This window comes from Salvia hispanica, chromosome 4 (genome assembly GCF_029641045.1).
Source record: "Salvia hispanica isolate PSC_SH4W2 chromosome 4, Shi_PSC_v1, whole genome shotgun sequence".
Taxonomy (NCBI): domain Eukaryota; kingdom Viridiplantae; phylum Streptophyta; class Magnoliopsida; order Lamiales; family Lamiaceae; genus Salvia; species Salvia hispanica.
Window position 1 is genome coordinate 1,884,779 of NC_142695.1, and position 21,854 is coordinate 1,906,632.

Below are 21,854 nucleotides of genomic sequence, written 5' to 3' on the forward strand. Positions count from 1 at the left end.
TGGGGGGATTTTTCAAATTGATCTTACTTAAATAGAAGAATTTTTTAAGGGGGAATTGCAATAAATATGGTAAGTTTGGACAATCACCTAGTTGAATGTATTATATGATATTGATATTTTTAAAGTTGTAACTTATACTATTTGAGAGAAGCTAGGTGTATATTGTTACGAATCAAAATGGAAGGTGAGACATTTTTACTATGGTAATTATAAATCGAATTCCTAATCATGGACGAATTAAAATGGAAAACGGGGAACTCCTCGCATGGAAGGGAGTACTATAATTTTTGGTTGGTGTATTATGAGATGTTTTGTTAATAAAAACAGTCTGGCAGGTGATCCTTACCGCTATAAAATACTGCACACGACACGACCATCATTGCAACACAAATCCACACCTCTCTCTCTGTGTATTTTTCTTATCAGCCATGGCGCAGCAGCTCCATTTCCTTATGATCCCCCTCATGGCACAGAGCCACATAATCCCTCTAACCGACTTCGCCAAATCCCTAGCCCGCCGCGGCGCCCTCGTCTCCATCGTCACCACCCCCCTCAACGCCAAGCGCTACAACTCCACCCTCGCCTCCTCCCCCCTATAAAATGTAATCAAGCCGGGGTTGAAATTAAAAAAATATACTATAATAAAAAATGCAGTATTAAATTTTACATGCAATATATGCACAATTTTTAATGGACATTAGATGATAGTGGTTTTGGACGAGCCGACATGTATCGCTGAGAAGTCTCATTTTCATTTTTTGTTTAAAATTTCTCTTCCAAATGTATACAAACTAAGATATCAATCATCCATTTGTATCTCATTCTATTTTGCAAATTTATAGTATTAATGATTTCCATTTCTTGTGGTTCCGTCGCTGGCTGAGAAATATTTGATGACTGATCAAAGCATGGTTTTGGATTTATTTGTTTATGAGCAGAACTTCTTGGGGGTCCATATATAATTTTAATAATGATTTCAATTTCTTGTGATCATGCCTACTATAGGATTGATTTATCTTATCACTTGAGGATTACCTAATTACTTAAATGAGTTTGACTAATGAAATAAGGTTATTTGTTTACTTAAGTTAATTTGTCTCACTGGGCAAATGAATTTAATTACATCGATTGTGGTATAATGTATTTGAAATTTTAAAATTGTTACCTTTGCATATGCCAAGTCAACTGAATCTATCACATCCTAATTAAGAGCATAAAAACTCCTGTTCAATCTTAATCACTATAATTTGATCTATAACTACTGCCGTCCCGCATCAATTGTCATATTTACTTTTCTGTACTTGTTTTGTAAATATGATAATAAATAATTAAAATAAAAAAAAATAGTAAAGTAAGAGAGAATAATGTAAAGAAGACTCTTCTCTACCTTATTCTCTCTTATTTTACTATTTTTCGACTGTAACTATTTATTATCATTTTTATAAAATAAGAGTAGAAAAGTAAATGTGACAGTTAATGCGGAATGGAGGTGGTATATCATAACCATAAACTAGTACAATAAATCCTACTACAATTCAGCAGCATATCACTACTTGACCATTTCTCACCGTTTGTTATGTGCAATGGCGTGTCCAATTCCGTCGCATAACATACCGTGATGATAAAAATACAACCACATTTGTGCATAACAATGGCCATGACTGCAGCTTCGTCTCGTCTCGTCTCTTGTTTTTTTTGTCGATTTGATTTCTTGTTCATAATCTTATCTCTGTTTGATATGAAGATCATTAATTAATTAGATGAGTTTGACTAATGAAATAAATTTACTTAGTTAATTTGTGTCACTTAATTAATGGACAAATGAATACTCTATGAAATTTTTAGAGTGTTGAGAGGGTTGTGGTGATCAATTTGAGCGATAAAGAAAGGGATCGAGATCAATGATATCAACTTCCTAGTGTTGAGAAGATTAGTTTGAAGGAGAGAAAACGTGACTTTACCATTTTTCAAATTTCCTATTTTTCCTTTTCAAAACTAGGAAATCATAACTATGAAGTAACTAAAGTAATGAGTTGAGCTAAATATAAACGTTTTGACACTTAAATTTGATAAGTATTCAAACATATTTTGGTGTTCACTTTCGTTTTGACCCTGTCCCATGGTTAATTCTCAAAACAAACAAACAAATAAATAATCCACTTAATTTATTTGTGGTTAATTGACTATAAAGTCACAAAGTTTGGCCAAATTAATTTTGATTTGTTTCCAACCTTTCAAAATTTGATTGAGATATCACAAAGTTCAAATAATTCTCAATTCTCCCATTTTTGTGGCAAATTTGATGATAAATTGGTTAAAAATTGTCTCATGATAACTTTATATTTATTGATTGTAAACTAATAAACCAAATATACAAGATTAAGATGAAAATTATGTATTAGAATTATCTTTTGTAAACTATAGCAGGCGCTTTTGATAAATACTGTATTAATCTACAATAAATAAAATTCCATTTTTGTGTCGAATAAGTAATGACTCACTCTTTGGTTGGTGGGTAAATACATCACATGAACATAGTCTGCCAATTTTTTTAAAGTTTTAAATACTATTACATGTTTCTATGTCAGTTTCTTTTAATTTAATTTTATAATTGTGTAATGAGGTCTCTTTATATCCAATTAGGGTTCATAATTTAGATTTTGCCTAAATGATTTTTGGAAGTAATAGTCATAATTTCTATTCGCAAATGGTGAGAGATGTAAGTATGCAAAAATATTTGAACAAACTATTATTAACTTTTTTTAATATTTAGAAATAGTGTGAAAGGGTTAACTATTTTGATAAAATATTATAATAAAAAACTAGTAGATAATGAGTATATATGTACTTACACAAATAATAAAATAATTAATTATTTATTAGAATAAATTATTAAACATTATTAATAGTTTCTTTGATAATATGTACTAGTATAATACTCCCACCATCCCACCTTAAGAGTCCCAATTATTTTTCTACACTCATTTTATAAAAATGACAATAAATAGTAAAAGTGGAGAATTGGTAAAGTAAGAGCAGTAAATATTCTAAGAACTAATTTCATTAAGAGATGGATGGTCAAAGTGAAAACACCGGTTTGGCTCAATTAGAACCAACTTTAACTGTAATAAGACATATTTTATTGTCCATATTTCAAATCCAACATCTTTTTTGGAAATTAATGATTAATCGTAAATTTTGATACACTCATAAGGAGATTGTAACAAAATATTCAACTTATTACTTCGTGGATGTGAACTCCACAATCTTTATTGAAGTTGTTTGGTACATTTCACCGATACTTTTACAAGAATATGGTTTAATCTATCCCTATGTTTAATGTATTTAAAATTGTCAAATTGGATAATTACTTAGAGATTGTAACAAAATATGCAACTTATTAGCTTCGCTCCGGATGTGATCTCCACAATCTCTATTGAAGTTGTTTGGTGCATTTCACCTATACCTTTAAAATTGTCAAATTGTCAATCCCTATACTTTTTGTTTTTCAGGTTATCTTCATGGCTATTATACCTCCGGTCGAGATGGAAGTTCTATATGGATCGAGTTTTATTTCCACCGCAAACGTTGTCAGTTGCTCGTAACTGATCCTTGATATGGTCATCAAACTATTTGTTGAATATGTGGACAAAAAACACATATGATGTGGTTGACTCGTATATGGAGATTGTAATGAGATATGCAACTTCCTCCTTGGCTCTGGATGCGCTCGTTGCAATCCCTATTGGAGTAGTTTCGCTCAATTTCCCGACACCTCTCAAGCAATACGGTTTATAATGTTTGATCCGTCTATGGCGTGTCAAACGAGTGTTTGACGTGTCTGCTAGGTAAAACACACTATCTCATCTCACGTTAGGTTCACATGTTGAATTGTCTTACCACCTAATATATTTCTTTTCTTACAAAAACAGAATGGAGAAAAATATCCGTGTTAAATACGTCTGCACGAGGTGGCTAAAGCTTATAGTAGTACGTATTTTGTAATTCATAAACTCATAATTTGTTTATTGATTAAATATCCGTTATTCTTGTTATTGCATATAGGTTACCGTTTTTTTTTCAATTAATCGTGTTGCTTGCATTTTCTACCTACTTGTTGCATATAACAACGATCCATCCAATACTTGGATCGCTAAAGCTGTGCCTGGCAATTTTCGCCAACTGAGCCTTCTTTCTCGTTATATCATTTCCATATATTAGTCTGTCACCATCTTCTCCACCATCTGTTTTGGCGATTTACATGTCGTCAATTTAAAGGAGAGGCTGGTGTGCCTTATTGTCATGTTCTTGGACTGCGGAGTCGGTGCATATGTGATTGGAAATGTGTCGCAGTTATTCATCAATAGCACTCTGAACACCCATTCCTATATAACCACCATATCAAATTAATTTTTCTTTTTGTCTATTTTGATTTTTATATTTAATTTTTTTATTAAACAAAGAGAAAAAGCTGCAGCTGCCACCAGTTTCGCACACATAAACCAACTACCTCCTCGACTTGTAGACCAGATGATGTTTCATCTGTCATTAACATTTAGAATCGAGTCAGAGGGGATACAACAACAAGAGAAGCTCAATTCACTCCCAAAAGCTATGAGGACAAATATCTCCAAGCACCTTTTCCATACTTTGTTTGAAAATGTGTACTTATTTCGTGGAGTTTTCAAAGTGTTACTCTTACAATTGGTATATCACAGTAATAACTAACTTTACATCCTTCAATTTCTATGAATCTCATATGCTAAACTATTTCCCAGGTCATTTCACCACTAACCAATACATGATTGTTAAAAATGAAGTGTCAACCGACTTTTATATAATTGCCATTAGAGCTTTGAATGTGTTAAAATTGTACATAGTATTGTGTTAGCTTTCATACAAATAACATGCACATCAGCCTGGAAAAAATAGTTTGTATTTTTACTAAAACATGCTTGAATTGGTATGATAGATCTTGGTGGTTGATTCTGACCTCTAGTTATCTTGATGGCTTGTATCCCTCAAAATGAGATGGGACTTCCTGACGTAAAGTGGTGCAATGGAGCATGGTGTTATATTTCCATCGCGGACAATGTTTTCATTGCTCTATTGGCAATTGACATCATCGTTACGATGTTTGTAGCTTATGTGGATGCAACGACGCATCTTCTTATTGATGATCATAGGAGGATATCACTTAGATATGCAACTTCAACCTTGGCTATGGAGGTCAACTCCGCAATACCAACGAAAGTTGTTTGGTTCATATCACCATTGCCACTAAAGGAGTATGGCTTATTGAGTTTGATTCGCCAGTGGCGTCTCAAACGGATTTTTGACATGTTTGCTAGGTAAAATCGTACTTTCTCATCTCATGTTATAAACCTAATGTTGTATTGTATAGTTTGTTAATACTCTTTTTTTTCTTTAAAAAATAGATTTTAGAAAAATATCAGTCTAAACTACATTTTTGTGAGGTGCAGCTAGCTTATATCATTAAGTATATAATTTACAAACTCATGATTAGATTATCCATTAGAAAATGATTTATATCGTTTGTTGTTGTTGTTGTATAGGTTACTATTTTCTTAGTTAATCATGTTGCTTGCTTTTTTTATATGCTCGCAGCGTATAATGATGATCCATTTAACCTTGGATCAGTCAATCAATGCCATATGGAGTCGATTTTCGTCATATAAGCATTGGTCCTGATACGTTATTTCCCTCTACTGGTCAGTCACAATGTTCTCGACAGTTGGATTTAGGGATTTTCATGTCGTGAATACAAAGGAAAGGTTAGCTTGCACTATCTACATGCTATTCAACGTCGAAACAATTACGTATGTGATAGGACACGTCTCACAGTTGCTGGGTGACGTCCCTATGTAGACGTAGTGCTATGTAAGTAATTTAGTAACATATCAAGTTGACTCTTTTAAATATTTTGACTTTCATATTCAATTTTTTATCCTACAATAACAGAGAGACAAGGTTCAAGCTGCCACGAATTTCACCCAAAGGAATCAATTGCCTTCTTATCTTGAAAACGAAATGATGTCGCATCTGTCTTTGAACTATAGAACTAACTTAGAGGGGCTGCACGAGCAAGAGATGCTCGATTCACTCCCCAAAGGCCACGAGGTCGAGTATCTTGAAGTACCTGTTCTACCCTTTGCTTGAAAATGTTTCATTGTTTCGAAAAATCTCCGACAAGTTACTCTTCCAATTGGTAAACTTCATACTAATTAACATTTTTTCCCTTCTTCACTTTCTATCAATCTTATATGCCACAATGTTTTGGCAGGTTTCTAAGATGAGGGTAAAGTATTTCTCTCCGAATAGAGATGTGATATTGCAAAATGAAACGCCAAGTGATTTTTATATTATTGTCACGGGGGAAGTGGTGAAATTTTTATCCCTAAACATTCTATCCACTCTTCCATTATTGTGTTAAATTTGCTGATCTATAAACAGTTTTTGTTTTCAGGAGCTACTGGTTGTGATAGATGGAGATGAAGAGGCAATAATATTTTATATAAATATATATAGGGTCCTGTTAGATAGAAATTATTTACCTTAATTGAGAATTGAGATGTATTTTCAGCCACTCATCCACAACATTTTTGAAATACCAACAGCAAGTAGATTATGTCAACTCAGGGGTATTATCGTCAATAAACTATACATCAAATGTCAATAGTCTGCACATCAAATGTCAACAACTTATAGTTGACATTATGTGTGTATAGTTGACATGAATTGAATATGTAGTTGACATTATATGTGTGTAGTTGACATGAATTGTATATGTAGTTGACATTATATGTGTATAGTTGACATGAATTGTATATGTAGTTGACAAAAAATAAATTCAAATTTTTTAATTTTATTTTTTTAAAAACTAAAAAAAATTTAAAAATTAAAATTAAAAAAAATGCATTTATTGAATAAAATGTACCATGAAATTACCATTGTGCCCTTTCATAATTAATTAATCTAAAAATATTTTCCATGTGGCAAATTCTGGACCACTCATTTAAATAAAAATGAGTGGCTAATAATGCATCTCAATTCTTAATTAGACTAAAAAATCTCAATTGATCACATACGTCTATGTATAGTCATATATAAGAAAGCTGACGATATATCTGTGGCAACGAAACAAAAATGCATGTTGTCGGGGAGGCGCGAAGGGGTGAGCTTTGTGGCGAGATTGGGGTGATATGTCATATGCCTCAACCGTACACGGTCAGGACAAAACGGTTAACTCAAGTATTACGGTTGAAGCTCACCGCGTTTCGGAAAATAGTTGAAGCCAATGTTGGAGTTGGAGTTGGAGGAAAAATCGTGGAAAACCTTGATCAAGTATGTATATACACATATAATTAACTTGTTCAATTGGTATTTTAAGTTATACTCCATAAGCATACTTGTTTGCGTGCAGCATAGTGAAAGAGTTGACATGATTGCACATTAATTGCTCCCATGGCTAAAATGCATGATGCTCTCACTCAGAAGGGATCTCCATACATCTTCAAACCAATTATCTCCATCTTCCTCAACTCTCTTATGGCTGGCAAAATCGACCCGATCGCCATCTCTCACCATGTTGATGTCATCGATCTCAGCTTCATCATCGTTCATTACTCTCACGAAGGAAGCCCCATATTTCTTCGCACCAATCTTCTTCAGCTCCTCTAAACTACGAGGGAGGAGCACGGACCTCCCTTCAACGTCCTCCTTCTCAAAGCAAGTGATCGTGACACGTGCATCTAGTTCCTCGGCCTGTCTGGCGTAAACCACCCGATCTCCTTCTCTCACGTCCCTAGGGTCATTGATCTCACCTCCTTCTTCATCGAACAATCCCACGAAGGGAGCACCGTATAGATGCATGCCAACGTATTTGATCTCCTCCAAGGTACGAGGAAGACCAGTTGTTGATCTCGCTTCTCTGACCCCAAGCAGTACATCCTGATTGAAACGTATCGTGTAGGCCAGGCATCGTTATTTCTTAAAGAAGAAGAAGAAGAAATGGAAGAAGGCTGCGTTGTTTTGGTATTGCTTACGCGAGTGGAGAGCAAGGCATTGTTATTTCTTGAAGAGGAAGAAGAAGAAGAAACGGAAGAGCGATGCGTTGTTTTGGGATTGGTTAAGCGAGGGCGAGGAGCCTCAAAATAATAATCAGAATCAGAATCAGAATCGGAATAAAAGGAAGAGCGCTTCTTTATTTTAGAATAGCGGACTCCTGCCGCAATGGCCGCCATTCTTCTTTAGAGTTTTACTTGTAAATTTTTTGTACAATCATTATCACTATATATAGGCATCCATTGTATTAATTTACTATCGGTTTAGGTTTAGGTTTAGGATTAGGATTCGGATACGATAGAAAAAGGATTATTATTTGCACTTTTAATACTTATTTTCTGATTTTTCTCAAAAAATTAAAAAATATTTCGAGCATTTGAAATACTTTGGCTATTTGAAATTGCAATTCAACCAATTGATCATAAAATAAAAATAATAAAAGATATACTTTGACTCTTCACATAGACGCACAATTATTTTGCCGAACCTAACGCTCGGTGTCTCCCATGAAATCAATAGGTTCGAGATTCGAATTATTGGGGAACTATTATTGATTTTCTTTTAACTATATGTAAAAAGGAAGAAAAAAAAGATCTTGGAAAAAAAAACACAAGAAATCAATTATCAACGTTGGGCAGCCAATTATTTTTAGCAGTGGAACGATAAGCAAATTACTAAAGCTATCAATTTGATTATAATTTCATCGATTAGACAAAATGTGATCACTAGTTGAGTATTTTTAAATTCAAACTTTCAAAGCATGTTATTCAATAACCAAACTCAGTCACCCTCAATCTCGGCCAAATAACTACTCCTTGTGAAAGATTTTTGGCCCACGTGAATTGGGCCAAAAAATTATCTCCAAAACTAAAACTAACCCTGGTGATAATTCTTTGAATTTGTACATGTCAATTACGGTTTATGTTAAAATGACAATCCCTCTTAAAATGACACCGTGACACTGCTTATACAGCAATATTATAAACGTTACACAACAATATTACAAACACTACCAACAATCTATAGATTGTTGTATAGTGTGTCGGATATTGCTGGACAAAGACCAGCAAATTGCTGACCGTCTTTTTCCAGATTTTTTTTTGCCACATGGCAGCTTATTATTCGTCCACGTGTACAAATGATTGGCTAGGAATGATGGTATGATGTTATTTTAAAGGGTGGTGACAGCCTAACATGCCCCTGTCAATTACTATACTTACAATTAAAATTGAAGTTAAAAGTTTTATATAGTATGCCTCTAACGAGAAGTAGGTCAATAAGTAGAAAGAAATACTATAGAAGTCGACCTTAATTATGAGATATGTATGTAGGAAAAGAGAGAAACTGATTTCTCTCATAATTGGACAAATAGACGAAATCCATCATTATTTTTAGTACATATGTTATACGAATGTCTTGCATACAAATACATATATTTATAATGGAATGTTATCTTTATTAGCATTCACTCAAAATGTCTATTATGCAAAAAAGAATAATATATACAAATATAATCTCCTATCTCTGGCTGGCGAAATTAACCCGATCGCCATCCCTAACCACCCGAATATTATCGATCTCAGCTCCTTCTTCGCTAAAGACTCTGACGAAGGAAGCACCGTATTTCTCCACACCAATCTTCTTGAGCTCCTCGAAGCTACGAGGTAGTAGCACGAGATTCCCGCAAACATCTCCCTTCTCAAAGCACGTGATCGTGGCCCGTGCATTTAGTTCCTCACCCTGTCTCTTGATCTCAGCCCCTTGTTCGTTCAAGGCTCTCACGAGCACGCCATCGTTTCTTGAAGAAGAAGGAACGATAGAGCGCTTCGTTATTTTGGTTCTGCTTGTGCGAGAGAAAGGAGGCGAAGAAGAAGAGCGCTGCGTTATGTTGGCATTGGCTACGCGACGGGAAGCGAGGGCGCCCGCTGCGGCTGCTGCAATGGCCGCCATTGTTATTAAGAGTTGTAATTGTACTATATTATGAGTATATTTGGAACAATCGGGTTTATCTCTTAATTATTTATTATTTTTCATTAGCATTAGAATTAGGATTAGGATTAGGATTGAATAGAAAATAATTATTTGCCCTTTCTGATTTTTCCCTAATTACATAATACTCCTACAATAATATTTAAGATACGTTGACCGTTTGAAAATTCATTGACTTTTTGAAATTGTAATTTAACCAATTGCTTAGAGTGTGAAATTCATTGAGTTTTTTACATTGCAATTCAACCAATTCAAAAAGAAATACTTTGACTCTACAGTCTACACATCGACATTCGACGCTCAATTATTTTGCTGAATATATGTAATGTTTTAGGTAACAAAACAAATAAAAATGGCTTGACCTTGGAAAAAGGCAGTAAGAAATCAATTATCAACGTGGGGCAGCCAATGATTTTTAATGTTGGAACGATAAGCGAATTGCTAAAGCTATCGATTTCATTTATAATTTTAGTGATTAGACAAATCTAATCACTAGCTGAGTATTGAGTAGTAGTAGTAGTGATTATTTATTATTAGGAGTTTGGGGCAACAAATGACTACTTTTGTAAGATGTCTGGTTCTATTAGTATTAAGCAGAGAGAAGAGACAAATTATTGTGTGTAAATTGGTCAAGCGGTACGTAGAGTGACAATCACTAATACCAAAAATCTCGAGTTCGAGTACATTATAGGGTGGCTTTTAAATTTATATTCATTTAGCTATAAAAATATAAAAGAAATTATTTACAGAGATCCTACTATATTATTGTAATTGTAGTTGGTGGAGTACAATATGAAGGATAGCTGAAATGAAACTATATATGGCCTTAATAATGGGCTGATCTTCGTTGCCCACACGAATTGGGCTAGAAACTGATCTACAACTCCAAAACCCTGGATGATAAATTTTTTAATATATATACAATTAATTAGTAGTATAATTTATTTATTAAAATTGAAGTTGATACATGCATGTAGTAGAGTGTGCCTCTAATCATAATCATCATGATTAAATATTACTGAAAATGGCCGATAATAAGTCATGATTAGTTTATTAATTAAAATTTCCTTTGTTCCACTCCTACATCAAGTTCAACTTTTTTTGGTCACAGAATTTAAGAAGATAATATTTACTGAGTTAATTGACTTGAATAAATTTGAGAAGTAGAAAAAATAATATAAGAGAAAGTAAATATGTTGTAATTTTAGAAAAATAATGAGAATAAGCCAAGAGATATATATATAGTATAGGAGTACATAATTAAGTCAAACCATATTGTTATTTACAAGATTTTTTTAATGTTCTACATTGGGATGTAGCTAACTAATTACCAATCCCAAATTTATACCAATTTTCAACCATTAGATTAGAAGATCTTGTGGTTAATATAATGTCAAGTGTAATATATTTTAAATTTAAATAATTATTAATTAAATTAAAAGGGTATTAATGTCAAATCTTATATTAGTAATTATAACTAACTACTTTCTCTCTCCTCAAAATCATCTAAAATCTTTAAATTTACGTAACTCTCTCAATTTAAATTATTTTTTCGCAAAAAATATATCAAATTAAAGATAATTTAATCAGGATTCCAACGAGATCTCAATTGCATATGTTCCGACGATGTTCGGGTGATGAAATTTGATAAATTATATTTCAATTTTCGTACATGTTGATAAGCAGCTATTTTAAACAAATGCAACAAAAAATCTCAATATATTGTAGGCAAAATCTCAATATTATGAATGTCCAATCTCAATAAAAATGTGTTGATATTTCCTTGTCCTTGTGTTGATATTCTAATGTCATATTGTTGATATTTGTAATACACAATGCTGATATAAAAAAACACTCACGAAAATTACCCTTTTGTTGATATTTTGTCTATCATTTATTGAGATTTTGTTAGCTTTAATTTCATCCACTCATTTTAAAATCCAAGGATGGAGATTTAGTCTTGATTTTGAATTAGAGTGCTATAAGCATTAGAATAGGATCCGTTGTACACTGACAATTTGGAGTAAGCATACAATTTAGATAATGAGACGCATCCCATGGCATAAATATAATTTCTCTATTAATTTTTATCAAAATGATCCGAAATCACTTAATTTTAGCCCTTATTGAACTGATGCAGATATAGACTAATTGATTTTCAAATAATGGAGGTTTAGGACTAGCTGAAATTCAAAGAAAATTTTCTACAAAAATTGGTTTGAGAAAGAAAAAAGGAAAATTCAAAATAAGGAATAGAAAGTAAAAGAACAGGTTCAATTTTTTTTTGCATAAACCTAATTTTTATATGCTAGGCTAATGTATCAAAACAATTTTAAAATATATACTCCTACTAAATACTAGGAGTAGTATATTATTTCAACATATATAAACCGATTCGACTATAAGAAAATACGTAATTGTAATAAAGGCCTAACTTACCATCAAATTTTTTTCGTCCATCACTAGTTATAATGTGGTAGATTTTTCGATTCATTAAGTTTTATGAAACTCCAACGAATTGATACTTAGATTGAATCTCTTTTTAATTTTAATTTATTGATTTAGTCAAGTTAATCAACAAAGTTATACAAAATGTATACGATTATATGCGATGTATCAATCCCCATTATTTCCCACCTTGAAATAATGGAGTACCTTTTTCTTATTCTAACATTTTCAATTCCTTATGGATCTTTTCATGAAATTTAATGTAACTTTATTACTTTCATTTTAATAGTATCATATTTAACAGCCCTAACTCAAATCCTGTCTAGTTAATATATTTGTACTATATTTTATTCTCTTTTACATTATAGACATTTTGAGTGGATACTATGAAAGATATATGTATTTGAATGCAATACTTTTGTATAACATATATAGAGTGTAACTCCATGAAAGTTTAAAAATAAAAAATAGTGATAGGCTTTGTCTATTTTCCCGAATTGGCTCCTAGATATATTAGGGGTAGCCGACCAAGAGTTTGAAGATTAGTAAATTTGGAATGTTGGCTTGATTTGTTTTATATGTATTTAAGAGTTTTTTTTTATTGTTGAATATATATTGAAATAAGAAGCATAGGCTATGATATAAATTAATCGAAAACTTAGGACTGAGAAATTCATATTTATTTTGATTGTTTGTTCGATTTGAATTAAGAAAAATAGAGAGATAACAACATTTGAAAATTAATAAGGAGCCAAAAATTTTTGATCGTGAGTTTTGTAAATATTGGATAAGGAGAAGAAACAATTTGGGTATCAAGTTTTGATTCTATCGATTTCAACCATGGTGCATTGCACAATTCAATATACAAAAATTGAATATGAGATGAGATATTATTAAAGTAGTAATAATTTATACTTGTATTATTATGCTATGCTTTTATAAGTTTTGATATAAATATTTTTAGAATTGTGGACGTGGTCGGATAATGTAGAAGTGATTCAGCGTTGTTATACACTTTTCTTGGTTTCTACATTAAGTTTATGGAAAACACTAAATTAGGTTATATATTTAAAATTTCTTCTTTGTCATTTCTCTTACAAAATAGGAGTACTATCATATTTTAAATAGTGTACATTCCATTTAATTTTCTTTATAGTATTAACATTACATGTGTGTCATGAAACATTTTATGGATTTTACTGTAATACTTCAATCCAAATAATTTCATATTTCCATTGAACTTATATATATCGAATATTTCAATTGTGAGACTCAATAAGATTAATTTGGTATAGAATGATACATTCGACATTACTAAATCGAAACTGTGTAGTATTATTAATTTTCATGAACAAAACTTTTCATAACATAGATACAAATCCTCTCACAAATTATGTCACATTTTTGTATGAAGTAAAACATACTCCATCTAACGATAAATTATTTGCATTCATATAAATTTTATAAAAAAAATTTTGTATATGCTTAAATAATTACTCTATATTCCTATAATCAATAGTAGGAGTACTTACTTTTCTGCTTCTATTTGTGTTTCTTGGTACGCATTATATAGACTAGGACTATTATTACTATCACAATTTTCAATAATTTCATATGTATACTCATATAAGCTCAAATCGAGGTCATCTAATAAGATCTAATTAAATCAGTCATCTTTATACAGTGTCTTAAGCTGTCACCATCAATGAATCGTGCTTTATCTCAACGCCGTCAAACTAGCATTTTGATTTGATCATATTACTTTTTGGAATGTAGGAGTGAATGGGATAATAAAATATAGAGCATTAATAGTACATTTTTTGGGTTGTAGGAGTGAATATGATAAAACATGGAGTACTAGCATATTATACCCCCTTCTTTATTTCTTTCTTTTAGAGACAATCCCTCCATCTTATATTAGGAGCCTCATTTAAATTTAACATTAATATAAAAAAAATAAGTATCAAGTTTTTAGAAATGAAATGAAAAGTAGAGAGAAAATGTAGAAGAGAGGTCAGAGAGAGTAAAGAGAGATATAGTGTTACGGTACTTTTTTATCATAAAAGAAAATGTTTCACTTATAGTGTGACGATCTAAAATGAAATACATCACACTTATAATGAGACAGACAGAGTATAAAAGAAAATGAGCGAAAAAAATAGTGAAATATGTGATTCATTTTCTATATTACATTTTATAATAAAATGTGATTAGAATGAGTAAGTGGAAAATGTGACATACCTACCATTTATGATGAAAGTTAACTGAGTCTTTTAATGGCAGACGAAGAGAATATTATTTTTGGCCACTATATTTAAGAAAATTATGTTAGAATTAAGTGATAAGAAAATAAAGTACTTAAAAATATAAATACTATTTTATCTTGGTAAAGAAAAATGACTCAATTACAATTCAAAATTAATATAATTTGGTTATAAAAGGACATGATGGAGTATTAAAATTAACAATTTAGGTGACATTCGGTTGCCATGACTAGTTATCATAAGACTATCCATCTAAAATTAAATTGTGAGATTATTTTAGTTGGAGAGAGTGGTTATGACTCATTATCATGAAATATACATCTAAGATTAAGTTGTGGGATTCAATCTTATAAACCAAATAAGATTTAATCTTGCCAATTGAACAACCTCTTAGAATATGTCATACTATCATTTAAAATACAGTAATTATCTGGCCCGACAATTGTATTTGTGAAATTGGAATTTATTTACTCTTGCCAATTGTAAGCATTGCTTCCTTTATCCGTGAAATGCTGTCCAATTTAGCTATTTTAGTCTGTGCATAAAAAATTGTAAACTTTGATTTTTCCTACTTTTTTTATCAATGAACCTCATTTTTTACTAAATCTTTACGTTCACATTTGATACATACAGTTTACTATTTTGGTCCGTCCCTGAAAATTTGATACAGTTTACTATTTTGGTCCGTTCCTAAAAATTTGATACACTTCACTTTTACCATTTTTGGTAGTGGACCGCATATTCCACTAACTCATTCCTACTCACATTTTATTATAAAACTAATACTCCCTCCGTCCCACTTAAAATGCAATATTTAGGAATCGGCACGAGATTTTATGTAGTGTTGTTTTGTGAGTTAATGAAGAGAGAGTAAAGTAAGAGAGATGAAAAAGTAGAGATAGAGTTGTTTCCATTTTAGGAAACGTTTCATTTTTAATGGGACAACCAAAAAAGGAAAACGTTGCATTTTTAATGGACAGAGGGAGTACTTTAAAAGTAGGACCCACATCCCACCAACTTTTTCAACTCACTTTCTATTACATTTCTTAAAATTCGTATCGAGTCAAAGTATAGCAAATTTTGGGGGACGGAGGTAGTATATTAGAATAAAACTAGTAAACTCTTATTTCACTAATTTTATTAACATTGATTCAAACTTATAAGATTTCATAGATGGAGGGCGTATATCGTGGTGAAATTAGAGAAAGAGCTGATCCATGAAAGACAAAATCAAATGCTAGTTCTACGCCGTTGCAATAGGTACGATTTAGACAGTCTTACAAAAAGGATGTGGCCAATGAAAATCAGAAACGTCGAGAGGACGAAACCTTTTTAGGTGTTTGCAATTTGTTCTATGCAATATTCAAATGTATGTGTGATTTGACGTCTCAGGCTATCAATATATTGACAAATTGTCCAATCTACTTGGATATCCGCGATTCTATACTTGTACAAAAAAATTAAAAATGCATTTATACATAAAATTTACTATAATAACATTAATGTTGGTACTTTATGTAATCATTATTAAACTCAATTTTATTTTAGTTGTTTGTAATAATAGAGTCGTTTCTTAGTAAAATTAGAGTCATTTCTTTTCATTACAATAATTAGTATACTTAATACATTTTTTATTTTTATTTTTTTTTTCTCTTATTTTTTTCTATTTTGTTAGTATCTTTATGTTTAATAGTACATAATACATCATTTTATTAATCTTGGTATTGGAATGAAATATCTGCATTACTATAGAACGGAGGAAATAGTAATACTTATAGAAGTATAGTTCACACGCGAGGATGAAATAAATTCTATCACCTCCAACATTTATAATATCCTCCCTCCTTTCTACCATAGTTTAGTTGTTTTCTTTTTCTGAAAAGTTCGTTCATAGTTGGATCATTTCTCTATATGATAGTAATAATTAACTCACTTTTTCTTTTCTATTTATTCTCTCTTTTAATTTATTCTCTATACTTTATTCATTTTTCTTACTTTTCTCTCTCTTTTCTTTTTAATCCGTTCATTTAATACAATAACATTTTTTCCCTAAATTATCTGAAACGTCTCAACTATAATAGAACGGAGGGAGTAATAATACTCTAATTCAACTTTTGTAATTAAATGGTGCACTATTATTATTTTTTGTTTGACCACATGAATAATGAACACGTTTTTTTACGAAATCCATCTAATCCTATTCGAACAATTTTGCGAATTAAGGCCGAAAGTTTCTTAGCGGATGATGGAGTTTGAACCCGCCGCATGGGTGGCAAATCGTGCGTGTTGTGTCGTTATCGTGTCGACACGATAACGACACGATACGACAACAATAAACACGAACACGACCCGCTACCCTCAGACACGAACACAACATGATAACAACACATATATGACACGACACAATACTTAATTATTTCTTAACGTGTAACACGAACACGACAGTAACTAATACCAAGTGCTCCATTAGACTAAACCTAATTTAAAATTTAAAATAAATAAAATAATAATATTATTATAATATTATTTCTTAACATGTAACACGAACACGACACAAAATTTTCGTGTCGAAACGACAAAGACACGAACCCGATAAGCTTTGACACATACCCATTAATTTCGTGCGGGTTTATGTCGTGTCAAAAATTGTCAGCCCTAACTCGCCGTGACTTTGTCCTTATTATTACGATAAAATGATCTCTTTTTTTTTTCTTTCAGAATTAAATATACTCCTAACAAACAATAAAAATCAATGTATCAATTTTTTAGCCAAGAAATCAAGAAATTATTTTGAATTCATTGGAATTGCTAAAATTATTACCGTGGGTATACAGTAAATAAAAATGAAGTAAGTAGTAAAATAAAAAAGCAAAACAAAATAAATTAAAATGAGCCCTAGTTACGTCTTAAAACTTTGAAACACTCCATATTCTTCCAGCTAAGCCAAGCAAAGTGAAACACTCCATCTTCTTCTTCCAGCCAAGCTCAGCTTCAATGGCTTCGTCTATGGTCCGGCGCCTGTTTGCATCAACTCCGGAGCTGCTCTCGACGGAGAGCAGCCCCCAAACACCGCTGCTTCCTGTGTTCCACCCAACCACGGCTCCGCTTCCGGCTTTGGGGGCACGCAGAAACCCTCGCTACAACCTTCGTGCATTTGTCATCTCACCCCACACTGCCTACTACAGGTTCATTTCCTTCTTATTAAACACTATTGTTATCTTTAATTATGAAAAACAACGTAGTATCATTCCATCTCAATTTTGATGCGTTTCATGTGTAAATGGATGTGTCTTAGCTGTTTTATGTCTTCAAATTTGATGTTTTTCAAAATAGTTTTATATTTTTTTTTATGTTGTGAGAATTTGTATCACTATATATACTCTGATTATGTGTTTTTAAATCTTTTTGGTAGGAGTACATCATATAACTTTCTTGGTTGTACCCCACTCGATCATTGTTATCGCTAAATTAAATCAAAGCAATGATTATCACAATTTTAATAAAATTATATTATTAGCAAAAAATAAATAATTAAGTTTTCGGTATAATGTACTCACGATTTTGAAGTATTTCTCAACTTTAATTACTTGGTATTTATTGATTAATTGATTTTATTTTTCTTTCCATTTTACTTGGGTGGTATTTATAATTTATAGATGAAACTATGACAGTGTTCTTTACTTTGAAGGGGGAATTTCGACTAGTTTTTATAAACAAATATTAATTCATAAAACAAGCTGTAAATTACAAATACACCATAAATGTGTAATCCCTAAACCTACTTAAAAGAAGGGGCGCCGCTCTTCTTTTCCTGCCCTGTTATCTAATTTTCAAATTTTATTAACTTGGGGTCAGAATCGACACCAAGTGTTTTATGATTTAGTTTGGCTTTTGGAATATAGTTTTATTATATCTCACTCCATTATTGTAAGTAATAGTGTTTCAATTGACATGCAGTGGATGGCAATTGCTTTTGGCTTTGCTAGTTATCATTTCTGCCTTTGTGCCTCCAGTAGAGATGGTGCTTGACAATGAAGGATGGAGTCTTTTATCCGTTGCCGACAACATATGCAATATTCTATTTGCAGTTGATATCATTCTCACATTCTTCGTCGCTTATGTGGACGATCACACGCATCGCATTGTGGACGATCATCGGAAGATTGCTACCAAATATGCATTTTCTTGGTTGGTTCCCGATGTCCTCTCAGCAATTCCTATGAGAGCTATAAAGAATGTTTCACCGATGATTCTGACTGAATATGGATTATTCAGTTTGATTCGGCTGTGTCGTCTCAAGAGAATTGTGGACGTGTTTGACAAATACAACTCTATTCTCATCTCAATAATACAAATTCAATTTTTTATTATATTGGTTGCTAATTGCTTTCTTTTCTTCAAAATACAGATGGGAGAATGATATCAAATGGAATTACAATGGGTTGAGGTGTGCCAAGTTTGCATCAGTGAGTATATGATTACAAACTCATGATTCACTTATTATTTAAAAATGATTTAGTAGTTGAATTGTATATCATTTTTCATTGTGTATAGGTTGGTATCTATGCAATTAATCGTGCTGCCTGTCTCTTCTATGTGCTTGCTGCATACAACGATGATCCTACTGATACTTGGATCGGTCAAGCTATGCCACAAGGAGTCGATTTCCGAAAGCTCGGCCTCTGGTCTCGATATATTTTTTGCATGTATTGGTCCACCACAACATTCTCCACTGCGGGCTACGGGGATTTGCATCCCGTGAATTCAAAGGAGAGAATGGCGTGCACTATATATATGTTGTTGATCTTCGCAGCCTCGTCATATGTGATTGGTAATATCTCGCAACTGATGATCGATCTTACTATGAAAAGAAAAAGCTATGTAAGTAACTTGTCAAGTTTATTTTCTTTGAGTTTTTTTAATTATATAAGTAATAGTAACTTTTTGATATAATAACAGAGAGAATTGGTTCAAGTTGCTACGCATTTTGCACTGAGGAATCAGTTGCCTTCTCATCTTGAAGAGCAAATGATATCACACCTGACGTTAAACTATAGAACCGACTTGGAGGGCCTGCAAGAGAAAATGATACTCGATTCATTGCCTAATGCCATCCGGACGAGTATCTTACACCATCTCTTCCACTCGGTTATTGACAAGGTTTACTTGTTTCGTGGAGTGTCGGAAGGGTTTCTCTTCTCGCTGGTAAAGACATACTTGTAGCTAAATTTTTTTTTGCTTCACCACTTTTTTTGTCAATCTTATATGACACTGTTTTGTTTTGCAGATCCGTGACATGAGTGTGGAGTATTTCAGTCCCAACAAAAATGTGATCTTGCAGAACGATGCGCCGACGGACTTTTATATTATTGTCTCGGGTGCAGTGGTAAAAATTAGATCCTTCAACCTTTTCTTCTCTTTTTCATCATTATGTGCTATGTTGAAAGTTCTAATATATTAACTTTGATTTTTCAGGAGCTACTGGATATGAGAAATGAACAAGGGGCAAGTTTATTTCCTATATTTGTTAATACAAATGTCTATAACCATTCGATATAATTGACAATTTATGTGCCAACACAACACTAATGCAGGTTGTGGGAGAGGCACAAAAGGGTGAGCTTGTTGGTGAGGCACGAAAGGGTGAGCTTGTTGGTGAAATTGGTGCGATTTGTTTTAAGCCTCAATTGTTCACGGTGAAAACGAAGAGGCTAACCCAACTATTAAGGCTGGAGCGCACTAAATTTCTCGATATTGTTAAAGACCATATTGAAGATGGAGAAACAATTGAGAAAAACTTTTCTGAGGTATACATCTATACGCATAGCTTTGAATATAATCTTTATCACATCCAGTTCAAGTGTTTCTGCACAACAATTAGAATTCCTCAATTGGTATTTCAAGTTTTATTGGAGTACATTTAAAAAATGAATATATGTTGCATGCAGCATTTGAATGACCCGGGAATGGAGCAACTACTTGAGGGTATGTCGATAGGTAACTTGATTTCAGCCGGAAAAGGGCATCTGACAGTGGCATCGCGGACAAGGGATAAGGCACCATCAAGAGACGATGCGCTTCTCACCTCAGGGGTGCCTGCCGGGGTCTCCGAGACAGGAAAGGCTACCTCCTCGGCGGTGGTTGCCCCTTGATTGTTGATGGTTTAGGGAGATACTATTAATCTATGGATATCATGTTGATGGTTTGGGTAGATACTGTGTGAAGCTCATTGTATGCTTACAAGGAAATTATTTTGACTATGTATATGCTAATCAGTGGACATGTAGCTTGTTGACAGTTTTTGTTGAATTAAGGACAATATATTAGGAGTAAAAATTGTTACCATTGGTTACCATTTTCTAATTAACTCATTTTTTTAATCATAACTACACATTAAATGTGAATTGATAAGTTTAAATTTAAACAAATATGTATTCAGTTGCCCCCGATGATATTATAATAGTGATGTCAGTGACAGTAACAATAATTGAATACAAGTAGTACAATTGTTACTCTAAATATTATGTAACCTTGAAAAGCAAGACTATTGGTTGCAAAATCGTGATATAAGAAAAATAGCCAGTTTACAAAAAAAGAAAAAGATACACAACAAATGAACAAGAATAAACAATTTCTCAGATTAATGCATAAAATTTTGTGCAGTTGAAGTCTTGAAGAATTATGATTAGGAATGTTTAGTTGAAAATTTTGGAATTCGGTTAGAGATTATTGAGTTGTCGGATTTAAATGTACTATTTGTAAATGTATCTTCTCTCTTTATTCTTTAGGTATTTGAAATTGCAATTAGCCGATTCAAAAAAAGTATGATTCGACTGTACACATTGACTGTCAATTATTTTGCCAATGACCAATGTAATGTTTTAGGTAATAAACCAAATTAAAAAAAATCTTGATCTTGGAGTTAGTAATCATAATTAACGACTTAATTTGGTCAATATCAGGATTAAAAACGTTGACCATTAATATTTGACGGAAAAGCTAGTTTTGGACCGATTGTGATCCGAATTGAAATGTTTGGGATGCGGAAATTCAAAAGATAATATCTAG

The 21,854-nt window shown here is 32.3% G+C and overlaps 1 protein-coding gene and 1 pseudogene across 1 annotated transcript; both read left to right on the top strand.

Annotated features, from left to right (window-relative positions):
* Positions 1-5,007: 5,007 nt before the first annotated feature.
* Positions 5,008-7,477, top strand: LOC125193420 (potassium channel AKT1-like; annotated as a pseudogene).
* Positions 7,478-17,780: 10,303 nt separating this feature from the next.
* LOC125193424 (potassium channel AKT1-like) lies at positions 17,781-20,938 on the top strand. The gene is made up of 8 exons (XM_089056241.1): positions 17,781-17,971; positions 18,744-19,109; positions 19,195-19,252; positions 19,341-19,667; positions 19,746-19,991; positions 20,074-20,172; positions 20,393-20,593; positions 20,735-20,938. The coding sequence occupies exons 1-8, from the start codon at positions 17,781-17,783 to the stop codon at positions 20,936-20,938; spliced, it is 1,692 nt and encodes a 563-aa protein (XP_088912367.1).
* The last annotated feature ends 916 nt before the right edge of the window (positions 20,939-21,854 follow it).